At 39.2% G+C, this 14,086-nt stretch overlaps 1 protein-coding gene across 1 annotated transcript in view; it reads right to left on the bottom strand.

The window, feature by feature from the left end:
- Nucleotides 1-13,793, bottom strand: part of LOC117288058 (macrophage mannose receptor 1-like) — a 38,776-nt gene extending 24,983 nt beyond the window's left edge. Inside the window, exons 1-11 of the mRNA XM_033768750.1 lie at nt 13,757-13,793; nt 12,992-13,171; nt 10,315-10,478; nt 9,141-9,237; nt 8,094-8,335; nt 7,383-7,551; nt 5,328-5,579; nt 4,693-4,875; nt 3,412-3,588; nt 2,566-2,735; nt 2,098-2,203 (exon numbers count right to left, since the gene is read on the bottom strand). Of these exons, the coding sequence (XP_033624641.1) occupies nt 2,098-2,203; nt 2,566-2,735; nt 3,412-3,588; nt 4,693-4,875; nt 5,328-5,579; nt 7,383-7,551; nt 8,094-8,335; nt 9,141-9,237; nt 10,315-10,478; nt 12,992-13,171; nt 13,757-13,793 (1,777 nt within the window). The remainder of the gene's footprint in view (nt 1-2,097; nt 2,204-2,565; nt 2,736-3,411; nt 3,589-4,692; nt 4,876-5,327; nt 5,580-7,382; nt 7,552-8,093; nt 8,336-9,140; nt 9,238-10,314; nt 10,479-12,991; nt 13,172-13,756) is intronic.
- Between the last annotated feature and the right edge of the window lie 293 nt (nt 13,794-14,086).

Here is a 14,086-nt window from a genome sequence, read left to right as displayed (position 1 = left end):
AATTCTGAGGTCTCGAATCAAATTAAAATATTTTAGTGAGAAATGACTTCTTTCTAGAAAACTATGTACTTCAGAGGGAGCCGTTTCTCACAATGTTTTATATTATCAACAGCTCTCCCTTGCTTGTAATACCTATTTATGACAATAATTATTTTGAGTTGTTACCAATAGTATCCACCGCTTTTAAGGGGGAAGCAATTGGTTGTCATAAAAAATCGAGTTAGTTTTGGGATGAACTTAAAAATATTTACTTGAGTGGGACTTGATTCTACGGACCCTGAAATATCGTATAGGCACTTTACCTAGTGAGCTACCCAGCCTTTTTTTCATTTTATGTTGGATGTACTTTTTCAAATATTTATTAACTTTCCTCCCTTTTATTTCATGTTCCCATTTTTTTGTATTTTCTGACAGTTTGACGATTATGATGGTAGAAAGCTTCCCTTAAAATATTACTTGCTGAGGTGTTCTAGTTTTTGAGAAATGAGTAAAACAAAAGTCACGAAAATAGTATTCGTCTCAGGAGACGAACATTATTTAAGCATTTAAAACATACTTGTGTAACAATGTTGTACTCATTTCACAAGAACTACAGCACCATCAGCAAGTAAATTATTTCAAGGTAGGCTTTCTACTATCATTATCTTCAAACGGTGTAAGTTTCATGTAAATCTGTGGACACTGTGTTTTGTTTTTCTAGAGTTTCAGGTTTTTTTTCTCGTTTATTTTATGTTGTAGCCATTTCTAATTTTGTATCTTCAACAATGACTGACCTATTGCTGCCATGTGAATCATTTCAAAGTATTCTTTTTATTATTCTGGTTTATTAAAAATGTTCAATATTCACAGTCCAAGGGCTGAAATACATCTGAATTTACAAAGTGATACAAACAAGCAACTACTAAAAATGGGAAAAGATACACACAAAACACAAAATTAGGAATTGACCCTTTGCAAACGCGGTACGCAGCCCTGTACAATGTGCCATGGAGATATCATTTCCGGCATTCTGGCAGTGAAGTCCTTTGTGTAAATTTTGACTCCCAAAACAGCCGACACGATATGGGGTATTGACCCATTTCACCTCACCTCATCATCATAAAAATCTTGAATGCGCCTACTGGTGGGCAATTTCACTGTGCGTTTTCATGATAACTCTATGCATAGAGTATGCTGTGCGTTATGCAGTGAAGTGCCCATTTTAGATGACGCGGTGTAACACGCGGTGTATACACGTAAACCTAACTTGCCCACCAACATGGTGAGCGTGGCACCAGTCGCCGCCTGTGACGCGCTGCAAGGGTCAATAACAGCGCTGTGAGTTGTGTGACGATTCAGTTAAGGAGAATGGGACGAGAAAGTGTAGGTTCGTGGACATTGTAGTCTATTCTCTGACTTAAGCTATTTCCTCCATTGGTTATGTAACTGTCTCAACGATATGGATTTCTCAATAGTAATAACACTAATTATCTTCAAGTATGCGTTAATCCTCCAATCAGATTGGCAGAATGGAGTGGTGATAAAGACCTATATTGCACGGCTAATATCACTACCATGCGTATTGTGTGTTCTATGTCACGCGCCAAGTTTGCTTGAAGATAAATACGTTATCACACGCGTGCTCGTGGAAATACGGAAAATATAGCGCGTCTGCGTCCCATATCCAAATCGGTCTTCGACCTCGTTGGATGGGATGCAGAAGCGCTATATTTTTCCGTATTCCACTCGCGCTTGTGTGATAACTTATATTAGTCTATCTCATTTCGTATACATTGTCAAAGGACAGTTGGTCAAATTTGATAATTATTTTACAAAATATAGGCATACTTTATAGTGCTTGCAGCTGTGTTTTGTTGCACTTCATGCTATTTTTTCACTTTGTTAAAGACAGTCATTTTAGGGTTGAACTGTTTACTTTAGTTTGTAATGAATCTACACACAATTCACTTAAGTGTAGATTTGTAATGAATCTACAGGTAAGTTTAGATTCGTAGAATCTACAGGTAAGTGTAGATTCGTAAAAAAATAATCTACACTTTGAACAATAGAGTGACGTCACAGAAATAGTTCAAATAAAGCAGAGATGATAAAACTCACTCCAGAAAGCTTCACAGATGTATCCTCTACGCTCTCGGCAGTTGACATCATCCCATTCGCCAGGGTGATCAGGATCTGCCTTCACTTCCACACAGTCTCGGAACGGCTGTAATCAACGAAGGGGGCAGAATTCAAAATTTGATTATATTGGTTTTACTTAAAGGCACTGTAAACACTATTGGTAATTAATCAAAATAATTGTAAGCATAAAAAACTTATTTGGTAATAAGCAATGGAGAGCTGTTGATAGTATGAAACATTGTGAGAAACATGTCCCTCTGAAGTAACATAGTTTTTAAGAAAGAAGTAATTTCTCACTAAAATATTTGAATTGAGTTCCAACAACTACAGCCCCTCAGCAAGTAATATTTTAAGAGAACCCTGTCGACCATCATTATCTTCAAACCGGGTAAGTTGAATGTTAATCTGTGGACATTGTGTTTTGTGTTACAAAAAGTACTCAATCACCTCATTTGGGAGTGCGATAAAACCATCCGGTTGATTCGGAGCCCACTGAGTGAAGTCGTCCAATGGTGTACCATCAGTCCAGACAAATGACCCTTCCTCCGCAGTGTCAGACAAACCAATCCATAGGTTCGTCTTTCCGACAAAGTCCTGGAGAAGTAGTGCAAGGAGAGCTGTGGCAAAAAAAAAGTTACTGTCTAGTTTGGTATCCTAAAAAGACACTGCATTGCCGATAAATCATAAAAAGTACTCTTTACTTAGAAAGTCAAATGTAAAAGATTGGGTCATTTTATTTGGTAACGACCCCAAAATGCTTTTTGGTAATGCTTTTTGGTACAACTATGCCTTACTATGTGAAAATAGTGACAAAACATTAAAGGATTTGGGTTCTTTTAGTAACACAAAACACAATGCACACAAATGAGTAAATCAAGTAACAAAAATGATTTTCGTCTAAGGAGACGAAAATTATTTTAGCATGTAAAATGAATTTTGTGTGATATATTTTTACTCATTTTCTCAAAACTACAGCACCTCAGCAAGTATCTTTTTAAGGTAAGATTTCGACTATCATTATCTTCAAACGGTGTAAGTTTAATGTAAATCTGTGGCCATTGTGTTTTGTGTTACATAAAGTACCCAAATCCTGTACAAGCAGAGACTCAAAAAGACCTTATCACTATTGTGTAATTTTTATGTTTAAAGGCACTGGACACTATTGGTACTGTTAGCAAAAAAAGTTACTTGTTAGCAATTAATGGGGTTATACAGATGTGTCGTACAAAAAATACTCAAACTATTTAACTGAGTACATGTATCTAGAAACTGATTGAGTACACAAATACTTACACTGTGCAGACTGGGTAGTGATTTGGAAGAGTTGCCCCCCTTTCTCCCTGGCACATTGGTCTTGGGCATCTTTAAAATCAAGTCTATCAATGTCTTCGATTCCCACTGCCTTGTAGCATCTATTACCCAGGTTGTACCATCCATCCAGGCATCCACCTTTAGAAGGTGGCTTCAGTACTGGGATGAAAACAAAACAGGTGAGCACGTTGATTTTACAATAAAATACAATTCAATACACATATAATATTGAGTAGATTGACCACAATATGAAGTAGATAGACCACACCAATGAACACCACATCACACCACACCACACTACACCACACTACACTTCTCCATACCACACAAAATTACACCAAACCACACCACACCCTACCACACCACACTAAATTACACTATACTACACTTAAAGGAAGCAAAGTTTTAAAGATCTAATTTTGAACAGCACTGAGGGCGCGCAATTTTCCTCTGTGAAAAAATGGAAATTGTAAAACACACAGAATATCTATATAGGATTTGAGGCATTGCATGGTGAGGTATCAATATATATTTGGTTTGCGGTAACACCATGTGTGTATCTACTTGCCAGGTAACGTTGTTCAGAGGGAACTGTCTCCTGACGATGACTAGAGCAAGCTAGTCGAAACGTTGAGACCAATTCAGAACTGACTCCGCGGCAGTACAGTTAATTACGATCCTATAAGCCAAAGTAGTAGTCCAGTCTATTTTCTATACCATCCGCCCAGGTAATAGTTACAAAGCAGGACAGTTCTTTCCAGAACTGAGAAGTCTCCCGATACTCTGATTATCTACTCCGCGGCAGTAGAATAAAGCAAGACAGTTCTCTAAGAACAACTCTACCTGGCAAGTAGATACACACATGGTGTTACCGCAAACCAAATATATACACAGAATATCTACACCATAATAATCAATTTTGAGATATATGGTAGACACAAAACTATATAGAAACACTGTAAGGTTTGTGTAGATCTTTCTGTATACACCCAAACCACACAGTGTACTCATTAAGTGGCCACCATATATCAAAAAAGGCTAAATGCCGTTTCCTGACTTTTGATTATTATGAGCCTGTTATTGACCCCTCGCACACATGTCACACGCGGCGACTGCGCCACGCTCACCATTTTGGTGGTCGATAGGTTTACATGTAAACTCTGCGTCGCCTAAAATGCGCACTTCACAGTGCCATTGCCGACTAAAATGATGCATCCAAGATTATTCTGATGATAACGTCAGGTGAATTGGGTCAATACTCACTTATAGGTGACCTGCACACATAGCCTCCTACATCAATACACCGGAATGTAGACCACTCCGCGTCTGTACTGCCCGCTGCGATTGACTGCATTTGTATGCAATCCTCACCATCCCCATGAGGTTCTCCACCTGCGAAGCTTACGTAGTCTACAGCTGAGCCATCCTCCCAAGCAAGTTGTCCACCTAAGATTGAACACAAAATTAAAGGGTTACGGTTAAAAAAAAATTCAAAAATGCTGATTTATTGGGAAAAAATCTGGAAAATGGACGAGAAAGTGTAGATCCTTGATTATGAGCAGAAGGCCCGTACATTGTAGTTACAAACTTAAACTTTATAATCTATTCTCTGAATTAAACTATTTTCCCAAAATGTTGTACTTTGTCAAACCAAGTTTGGTCACATTACAAAATTTGTCAGCATATTTTGTTGTGCTTGCAACATTATTAAATACAATGCTTTGTACAGTTGATGTTTTTTTTACTAAAGTAAATTGTTTAAGTGTAAAACGTTTTTGGAAATTTAAATACTTGTATAACATGTTTTCAGCTGTATTTTGCTCATCATGATCCTTCAGTTAAGAAAGTAATTTTCAGTAATTTTCTTGTCACTTCTGATTGTATCGAATACGACTTACGGTTTGCCTTGTGAAGTCCAATCCATAGAGGATTCGTAGTATTTGCACTCTGGGAAATCTGCGTTAACTCGTGCTTGTTATGCACGCTGGCCAGCGAGGCAGTTGAATGGATGGCCTCACATGCCGCCTTCGCATCTTCATAGCTGACAGATTCATCTGGTTCAATTTTTAAGCAATACCATTCATCGCCAGGATCCATGCCAGCTGGGCAATCTGAACTTGGTGGCAATCCCACAACTGGGGGAGGTTGGCCTTTTGAAAAATACAACCGAACAAAATAGCTTCAGAAACATTTTGAAAAACAAAATTTAATAATTTTTGTTACCCCTTGCCATGTTAGCCTTTTTGAGGTATGGTGGACACACTATAGGAGTGCACTGCTTAGGTTTGTGTGTGTACAGACAAATTAACCCAAACCAAATAGTGTCAAATAGTATTGTGTCTACCATATCTCAAAATTCTTATTGTCTAGTGCCAATTCAATCAACCCAATATGCATCATGCGTAATAGCATTGCCAATTGAATCAGCCTTATCGATCTATCCACAATCCATAAACTGCATGCCTAAAAATTACCTTTAGGATCGGAGGTATAAAGCCGTTAGTCCCAGATATAGTGTACTAAGGGAATCAATGTGTGGTGAAGAGGTTTTCAACTAGTGGTTTAAAGCCATTGGACCCTTTCGGTAAACAGTGTTGTCCAAGGCCCACACTTTGTGTACAACAACTTCTATATCAAATAACAAACCTGTGAAAATTTAGGCTCAATCGGTCATCGGAGTCGGGAGAAAACAACGGAAAATCCCACCCTTGATTCCGCGCGTTTCGCCGTGTCGTGACATGTGTTTAAAATAAATCTGTAATTCTCTTTGTTAACGAGAATTTATATTGTTTTCTCAAAAAGTAAAGCATTTCATGGAATAATGTTTCAAGAGAAGTCTTTCACCATTGCCTTCTGTAAACCCTGTAAGTTATTTGTAAATCTGTGAACTTTTTTTTTCTTTTTCTGAACCGAAAGGGTCCAATGGCTTTAATCCCAACGAGGCCTGTTCTTGATGATTTTACCTAGACGAAGTCGAGGTAAATTATCAAAAACCAGGCCTCGGCGGGTTTAACCAACTAGTTGAAAACTGATTCAACACACATTGATTCCCATTCATAAATACCTTTCCGGTCAAACCATCAACACTTTTTGGTCAAAAAAGTAAAATACATGGTAATGCAAAAGTTATAATTGTTCAATGATTTCTTTCAACACAACACCCCTCCAGCTATGAAATGGTAAAGCCCTCCGTCGCCCTCGGGTAAACAACTCCTTATAAGGGAATGCTGTGGGCGTCGCGCGTATCATGTGGAACAAGTGTTCAGCCGTTGCTCTCGACCAATAGGAATGAAGAAACTGTCTCATAAGAAAAGGTGCAAGCTCGCGTGTCATGCCCGTTGGTAACACTTTTTACTGGTCATAAACAAAGGTTTTTACACTACACACCCATGTGACATGCTCTCCACCAATAGGAATAGTGAAACTGTCTGAGGTATTTATGAATATTTTTTTAAGCACCTCGCCAGACACACAAGGCCTGAAGGCCACGGGTACCACACTTAAAAGAACCCAGGTTCTCATAAAGAGAAGGGATTCGCCCCGGTGTTCCTGGTTTGATTGGCAGCATGTTGTGCAACGGCACCTTGTAAACCAACTGTGCTATTAATAACAAGGAAAAGGTCTCATACATTAAAATGTAGCTCCACGTACCTTGCAGGAAAAAATATTGAGCCCTTTGATATGCCCCTAGGGGTTTGAAAAAGCACGATATAAGAACCTAGTTTTATTACTATTTGTTCAATTCGTTTTTTTTATCCATTTACACCGATGTGTGTCAGCACTGTATACTCAGTTACCGGAGTCCTGTGAAGAAAAATCACAGGCATACATTTTGGGTGGGATTCAAACTTTGCAATTCTAGAGCAGTGTCATACCAACTAGACCACCGGGATTGCCTAGTGGCTGCCGCTTTATCCCCAATGTAAATGTTACATCTATTACTTTGTTCTTACCCATGAAATGTTTACAAATCACGGGATGGCTTTCATCACAACGTTCGTCTCTCCATTTCAGGTTATTTTCACTCAGTATAGCGCACTCCATCGTAGTCTTTGGATAGTCAAGATCCCAGTTGGTGTATGTTACTGGATGGGAATCAACCCACGACAAATAGTCAAGAGTCTACAAAAACGAAGCAGAGAAAATAAATAGTGTTACCTTTCCATTCATAAAAATTGAGTCAAATTAAAGGGGAGGTATTATGTTTGGTAATCACTCTTAACATTAATGGCAATAGACTTTTAATTTGTTAGAATTGCAGCAGCTTTCGATAAAGCAAAGTGTACTTGAGAATCGTTTCACTTTTAAGTAATAATAATAATAATTGGTGGCTAGTCGTCCTTACTCGCAGCTAGAGCTGAATTGCGAAGGACGCGGCTACAATGGATTTGAGAATGGTAGATGACATGGTAGAAGTACAAGCCAGCCTAAAGGAAACCTTCCATTGGGAACAAAGCTTTAGTTTCAGGTTATTTTACCTGAGCAGGTTGACCATTGGACTCAGTCAAGTTTTACCTGGGTGAAATTTCCCTGGGCTGAAAAAGGTAAAGTTTATACCCATTTGCTTGGTTTGTTTTTTTTTTACCCCAAAAAGGCCAATGCAAAAAATTGGCTTTATATACATAAGGTGGACCTTTTATTTAGCAAACTTAAAAAAGTTATACCCTTCTAGTTTGCAGACCGAGCCAGACATCAGTTACTTTATCGTTCATGAGCAAGGTCTCAACAAAAGCTTCCTGGAACGCATCGTCAATGGAGGCTATGATTGTCCCATCCTCCTCGCACACACTCACTGCCTCGCTGAAGTTCTTAGCATCCGGGAAGATTTTGAAGCATGAACGGTGATAGGGAGTGTAGTCCCTGTGATTCTGACAATACCGAGTTGGTACGTCAGGTATTGTAGGATCTATGTTAAAGGAGTACATTTTAAGTATTTGTTAGTTTAATGAGCCATTTCCATGTTAGATTTTAATATTGTGTGGTACAATGACGTGCCTGATCAATAGTTACCACTTTTATTTGAATTCCTCAGACTATTGAGCAGTTTCTACGTCACATGATTAGGGGCATACTTGTGCATAGTTACGTACGAGATGGTGAACACCCATAGACAATTCTGAATGGATGTGTACGCCACAAGGGTACCAGGGTTTGCTCATCCGGAGGTTGCTAAAAGATTGCCCCGAACCATGTGACATAGCAACTGTCTCTTATTATCCACGTAACACAACAACTGGTTACTTTTAAGTTGAGGTAGCAGGCACTCCGCTTTGTTTGCAATCTTCACAGCCGAGTAGACATACTCATAGTAACACGCAAAAAGAATATACATTGATACCTCACCATGCAAATGCCCCGAAAAACTATGTTTGCAATGAATATTCATGGTTTGCGGTAACACCATGTATCTAGCCTTGCTAGGTAGATTATGTTCTCTAGAAAACTTGTCTTGCTTTATATTCTACTACCGCGGAGAAAATGGGATACTTCTCAGTGCTCAAAAGAACTGCCCTGATTTTTCACTACTACCTGGGCGGAAGGTAGAAAATCAGCCAGCTACTTTTACTTTTAGTGGAACGAGGGGGACTTTTCATTATTAACTTTACTACCGCGGAGTGAGTTTTAATATCAATATTGGTCTTAACGTTTTGACAAGCTTGCTCTAGTCGTTGTTGTGAGACTGACTGCTTGCAATCATTGGATATTTTTACCTAATGGGATCTGGCAGATATACTCCCTGTTGTAGTCACAGAATCCATCGTTCCACTCCCCAGGAAAGTCCTCATTGGATTCCAGATAAACACAGTCCTGTTTGGAATGAAATAAAATATTACAGTAAACAAGGGTGGATTCTGGTAGGTTTATACTTTTGAAGTGACTCTGGCAAAAACTGTAATTTTTATCTGAAAGCCTAGGCCACTTTTTTGTTGTATAAAGATGGTTATGGTAGGGTCATCATAATTATTCAAAGTATTATTTAATTCAAGTTGTTCATGAACAATATATCTTTAAAGGCAATGTTTTTTGTAATTGTCAAAGACCAGTATTCTCAGTCTCACTTGGTGTATCCCGACAAATCCATAAAAAAAAAAATCTGTAGATATCTGGCTGGACTTGATGTCAACGATGTTGCAAGAGAAAAATGAAAGAAAAACACCCTTGTTGCACAAATTTTGTGTGCTTTCAGAAGCCTAAAAAGGCTTCAGGCCTGAAGGCTTTTAATATTTGAACGAGAAATTACCTCTTTCTCAAAAACTATGTTACTTCAGAGAGGGGAGCCGTTTCTCACAATGTTGTGTACTATCAATAGCTCTCCATTGCTCGTTACCAAATAACTTTTTATGCTAACAATTAATTTGAGAAATTGCCAATAGTGTCCAGTCCATAGGACAGACGTTAAAAGAAATCCAAAAGCCCAACAGGATGTGCTAGAAAGCACCAAAATGAAAAGGTACAGGGACACCCAATCAGCAGGTGCCAGGATCCAATCCAGAAAAATAAAAAAAATTATTTTATTTCAAATATTGATGGTAACTTTTTAAAGACACTTGACACTATTGGTAATTGTCAAAGATCAGTCTTCTCAATTGCTGTATCTCAACATGTGCATCAAATAACAACATTTGAGCTCAATCGGTCATCGAAGTTGAGATAATAATGAAAGAAAAAATGCCCTTGTCACACAAAATTGTGTGCTTTTAGATACTTGATTTCCAGCCCTCAAATCTCAAAATCAAATATGTGGAAATTTACTTCTTTCTCGAAAAGCACTCCACATGTTTTATACCACCAACCTCTCCCCATTACTCGTTACCAAGATAAGGTTTATGCTAATATTTAGTTTCCAATGCCTATTTATAAGCATGATTGATCTGGGGTCCATACCTCTTCAAAAGCAGGGAATCCATTATCTGGCTGGTCTGGTGCCCAGTTTTTAAAGCTAATGTTGGTCCCATCCGTCCACTTGAATGTATTTTCAACATCCAGGTCGTTCAGTCCGATCCATACATTAGCCGAAGGTGCCCTTACCAAGAGTGCAGTTATCACAGCTGCCAAAGTTCAAGAAAATACAGCATTTTAACATCGCCACATTCTAAATACTGACTCTTCAATTTGTTGACATTTTAGTGTCAGAATCCATTCAATTCCATTTTTGTGAAAAGCACCACAGTTATATCATATCGAGTACCTCAAAGGAACACGTTGCCTTGGATCGGACGAGTTGGTATATAAAAAAGCGTTCGTAACCGTTTGTTATAAAATGCATATGATTGGAAAGATGTTTTATAAGTAGAATACAATGATCCACACAAATTTGTCGAAATTGCGTGGTTTTCCTTTTACTTTGCGAACTAACATGGTCGGCCATTTATGCAAATGGCCGACCGTGCTAGTCGACGAGGTAAAAGAAAAAACCGTGCAATTTCACGGCATGTTTGTGTGGACCATTGTATTCTACTTTTACACCATCTTTCTTTTTTAACCATATGCATTTTATAACAAACGGTTACAAACGCTTTTTATAGACCAACTCGACCGATCCAAGACAACGTGTTCCTTTAATAGTCTTCCTTGAAAAACCCCTATGAATTTATGTTTATTAGCTCGTAGTACTACTAGCACTACTTGAGTTATAAGCCCGGTGCATACTTCCTGCAAATACAAATGCTAGGAAACGAATGTTGACGTCACAAATTCGCAACAGATAATTTGCAGCAGTTCAACTCTGGGCAACTCACTTATGAATACCGCTGCGAAAGGAGGGTTGTGACGTCAAGTTCACATCAAATTCGCATATCATTTGTAGGAAGTACGAACCAGGCTTTAGGGTAAGGCGAATTGGCTCGTACCAATACTAGAATAAAGCCCAGTTCATACTTCCTGTGAATGCGAATGCGAAGCGAATTTGACGTAGATTTGACGTCACGACCTCTCTTCGCACCAATATTCGCAAGTGAATTGAGCAGAGTTGAACTGCTGCGAATTATTCATTGTGAATTTGTGTCGTCAACATTCGTAACGCATTCGCATTCGCAGGAAGTATGAACTGGGCTTAATGAGGGTAAGGGTCAGGGTTGGGGTATACAGGATTTGTTTGATTGAGAACTTGACAAAGCTCTAACACGGGATTTAACGCTAAGTTAACGATCAGCCAGTCTCTCTCATACAAACATTGTTTTAACATATATGATCATGAATTGCACAAATCAATAAACAACATTATACACATATTGACTGGCAACTAGGTAACTAGTATACATCTATTCTCTCAAGGGACTTTGAGTGACCAGAAGGTGCGAACTATTTTCTGAGGTCGAAGGCCGATGGAAATAGGCCCTCTTCTGGTCACTCACAGGCCCGAGGGGGAATAGACGTACACTATAGTTACCAAACTATGCCAGTCAATATGTGTTTTATAACACAGCTCGGTCTTAAATGTAAAAAAAGAACAGAAAAGGGAGTTTTGTAGTTGTTGTTCACGGTTCAAGTCAAGGGAGGGCGCTGTTACCGTGGGCACTATATTCAAAGACTACTGCCCGCTTTGGTACTATTCCCGCAAAACACGCGCGCGTGATCACTAGCCTATATTAGGTTAGCCCACCTTGTTAAGCTGTTAATGGCTCCGCTTTTACTATCGGTCTCATCACTGTCACCACTGGTGACAGTGATGAGACCGATGTTAAAAGCGGAGCCATTAACAGCTTAACAAGGTGGGCTAATATTAGGTCATCCCACGTGACCATGTTTCAGCCAATACAGAACGAGCAAGAGGTGTGTTATAATGTCATTTAGTGACTAACTTATTCAAGTGGTCGTAAAAACAGCAGGTAGCTATGATAGCTTGGCCGAATTTTGAACCCACAACCAAACCTTGCGATAGAAACAGTATATTAATTTCATTTTACCACTTGCGGACAAAATATGTTTTTTAATGGACACCCACAACCGTTGTGGTGCCGTCTTTTTGGTGGCTATAGCTTTTCAAACCCACCCAGTTGATCTTTTTGTGACGTGCACATTTCCCAGGTCTTTTCCTGGGTTCCTTTTTGCAAATAATTTGTTTTTATTTATTAGTCACTGGTTTTTGCCTAATGGTTGATACAGCACAGGCAACAAGCAAACTCTTTGAGTCCTGGGAGAATAAAAGGAGGTTGGGTTCGGGAGGGTTGTTTACGCTCAAGTGAAGTGTGAGAACGAAAGAGTCCACATATTTATGTAGGGACTTGAAACACTATGTGTATCCACACATACATTATACACTGAGGTATTGAAGAATATGATAGCCCTTGTAGGACGTCAGTCAGTCTGTCCTTACTCTATGGTCAGTGCCTGCAACGGAGGAGTCCAACCTGGGCTAGGATTTTCCGTGTAGCCGACAGAACAAAAAAGGAAATTTCACAAAGTGACTGCAACATTTTACCTCCAGTCCATGCTGTAACACAAAGCTGTTTGAACCGGGCTGAAACAAATACAGTAACACTCACCCACAACACTTAAAAAAAATAAAGACAAAATAGAAAACCCTGTAAGTAAACCTCAACTGTCATAATAGGCTACTCACATTGTACCTCCCTTGAGTCGATAACAGCCAGAGTCCCTCCTTGTTCATTGCAGTATTTCTCAGCTTTGTGCCACGATAGACGTGGAGTGCCGTCAATCTCAATGCCGAACAGACCGTAGCATTTATCAAACAACCTTAGAAACGGAGCTGCACAGCCACCGTCAGCCGTTACACTTTTCACTATGGTACCAAAAATACCAAGAAAGAGGAATTAACAGGCATAAAACCATAGGAACTATTGGTATACTTTACAGTGAATCAGATTGTATACATACAGTTGTAGAATTTCCTCCGTGACTATTTCGTCCCCCATAGTTGTAATGGCTGCGGAATGCGAAACTACTGTACCTTATTCGAGCACCCATCAGCACGTCTGCAGGATTTACATTGGTAGCCCTGTAGGCCGCCTACATTGCACACGTGTGTAAAGTGCACATAAAATTAAAAACAGGTGGCGGTTGAAACAGGGGCGGGGCGGGCTTAGTTTCAGCATAGAGAATTAGGGTTTCACACTGAAGCCGCATGGTATTCTGCTGATTGTATAGGATTTGGATCTTCTTTTAGGTTGATATGACGATATGAAAATGAAATAAAACTAACCTGTAGAAATATCATTTCAAAAGGTGTTGCGTTTTTGAGATAGCGCTGCAGGGCACGAAGGAAAATAATTCGTTATTGGAATACACAATGTTGGGATAATAAAACTGATATTTTTTCAGGTGCCTATACACACTTAAAACTCCCGGGTCGACAAAGGGACGTTACCCATTTCAGGGTCACTCTGATCCAGTTTACGGGTCATTTTGTCGCAGATTCCGGGTCAGAGTGACCCAAAAAGGAGTCAGGCCCATGGGACCCGAAACAAGGTCAATTTTGACCTGGGAGTTTTCAGCGTGTATAAAGTATAACAAGGTGTATTCTATTCAAACACTTCATTTTTGTCATGCCTAACTTATAAAAAATCCACTTTGTTCTCGGTAAAGGGCACAGTAAACGATTAATGGTTTAACTTCATTGTTATAATGCTCATTTTAAATCCACTCGGTTCAATCGGTAAAGGGACAATAACCGATTAGTGGTTTATGTTCTGTTCCG

Source organism: Asterias rubens, chromosome 3 (genome assembly GCF_902459465.1).
Source record: "Asterias rubens chromosome 3, eAstRub1.3, whole genome shotgun sequence".
Lineage (NCBI taxonomy): Eukaryota > Metazoa > Echinodermata > Asteroidea > Forcipulatida > Asteriidae > Asterias > Asterias rubens.
The sequence above is the reverse complement of the archived record's forward strand: the minus strand, read 5'-3'. Positions and strand labels throughout refer to the sequence as shown.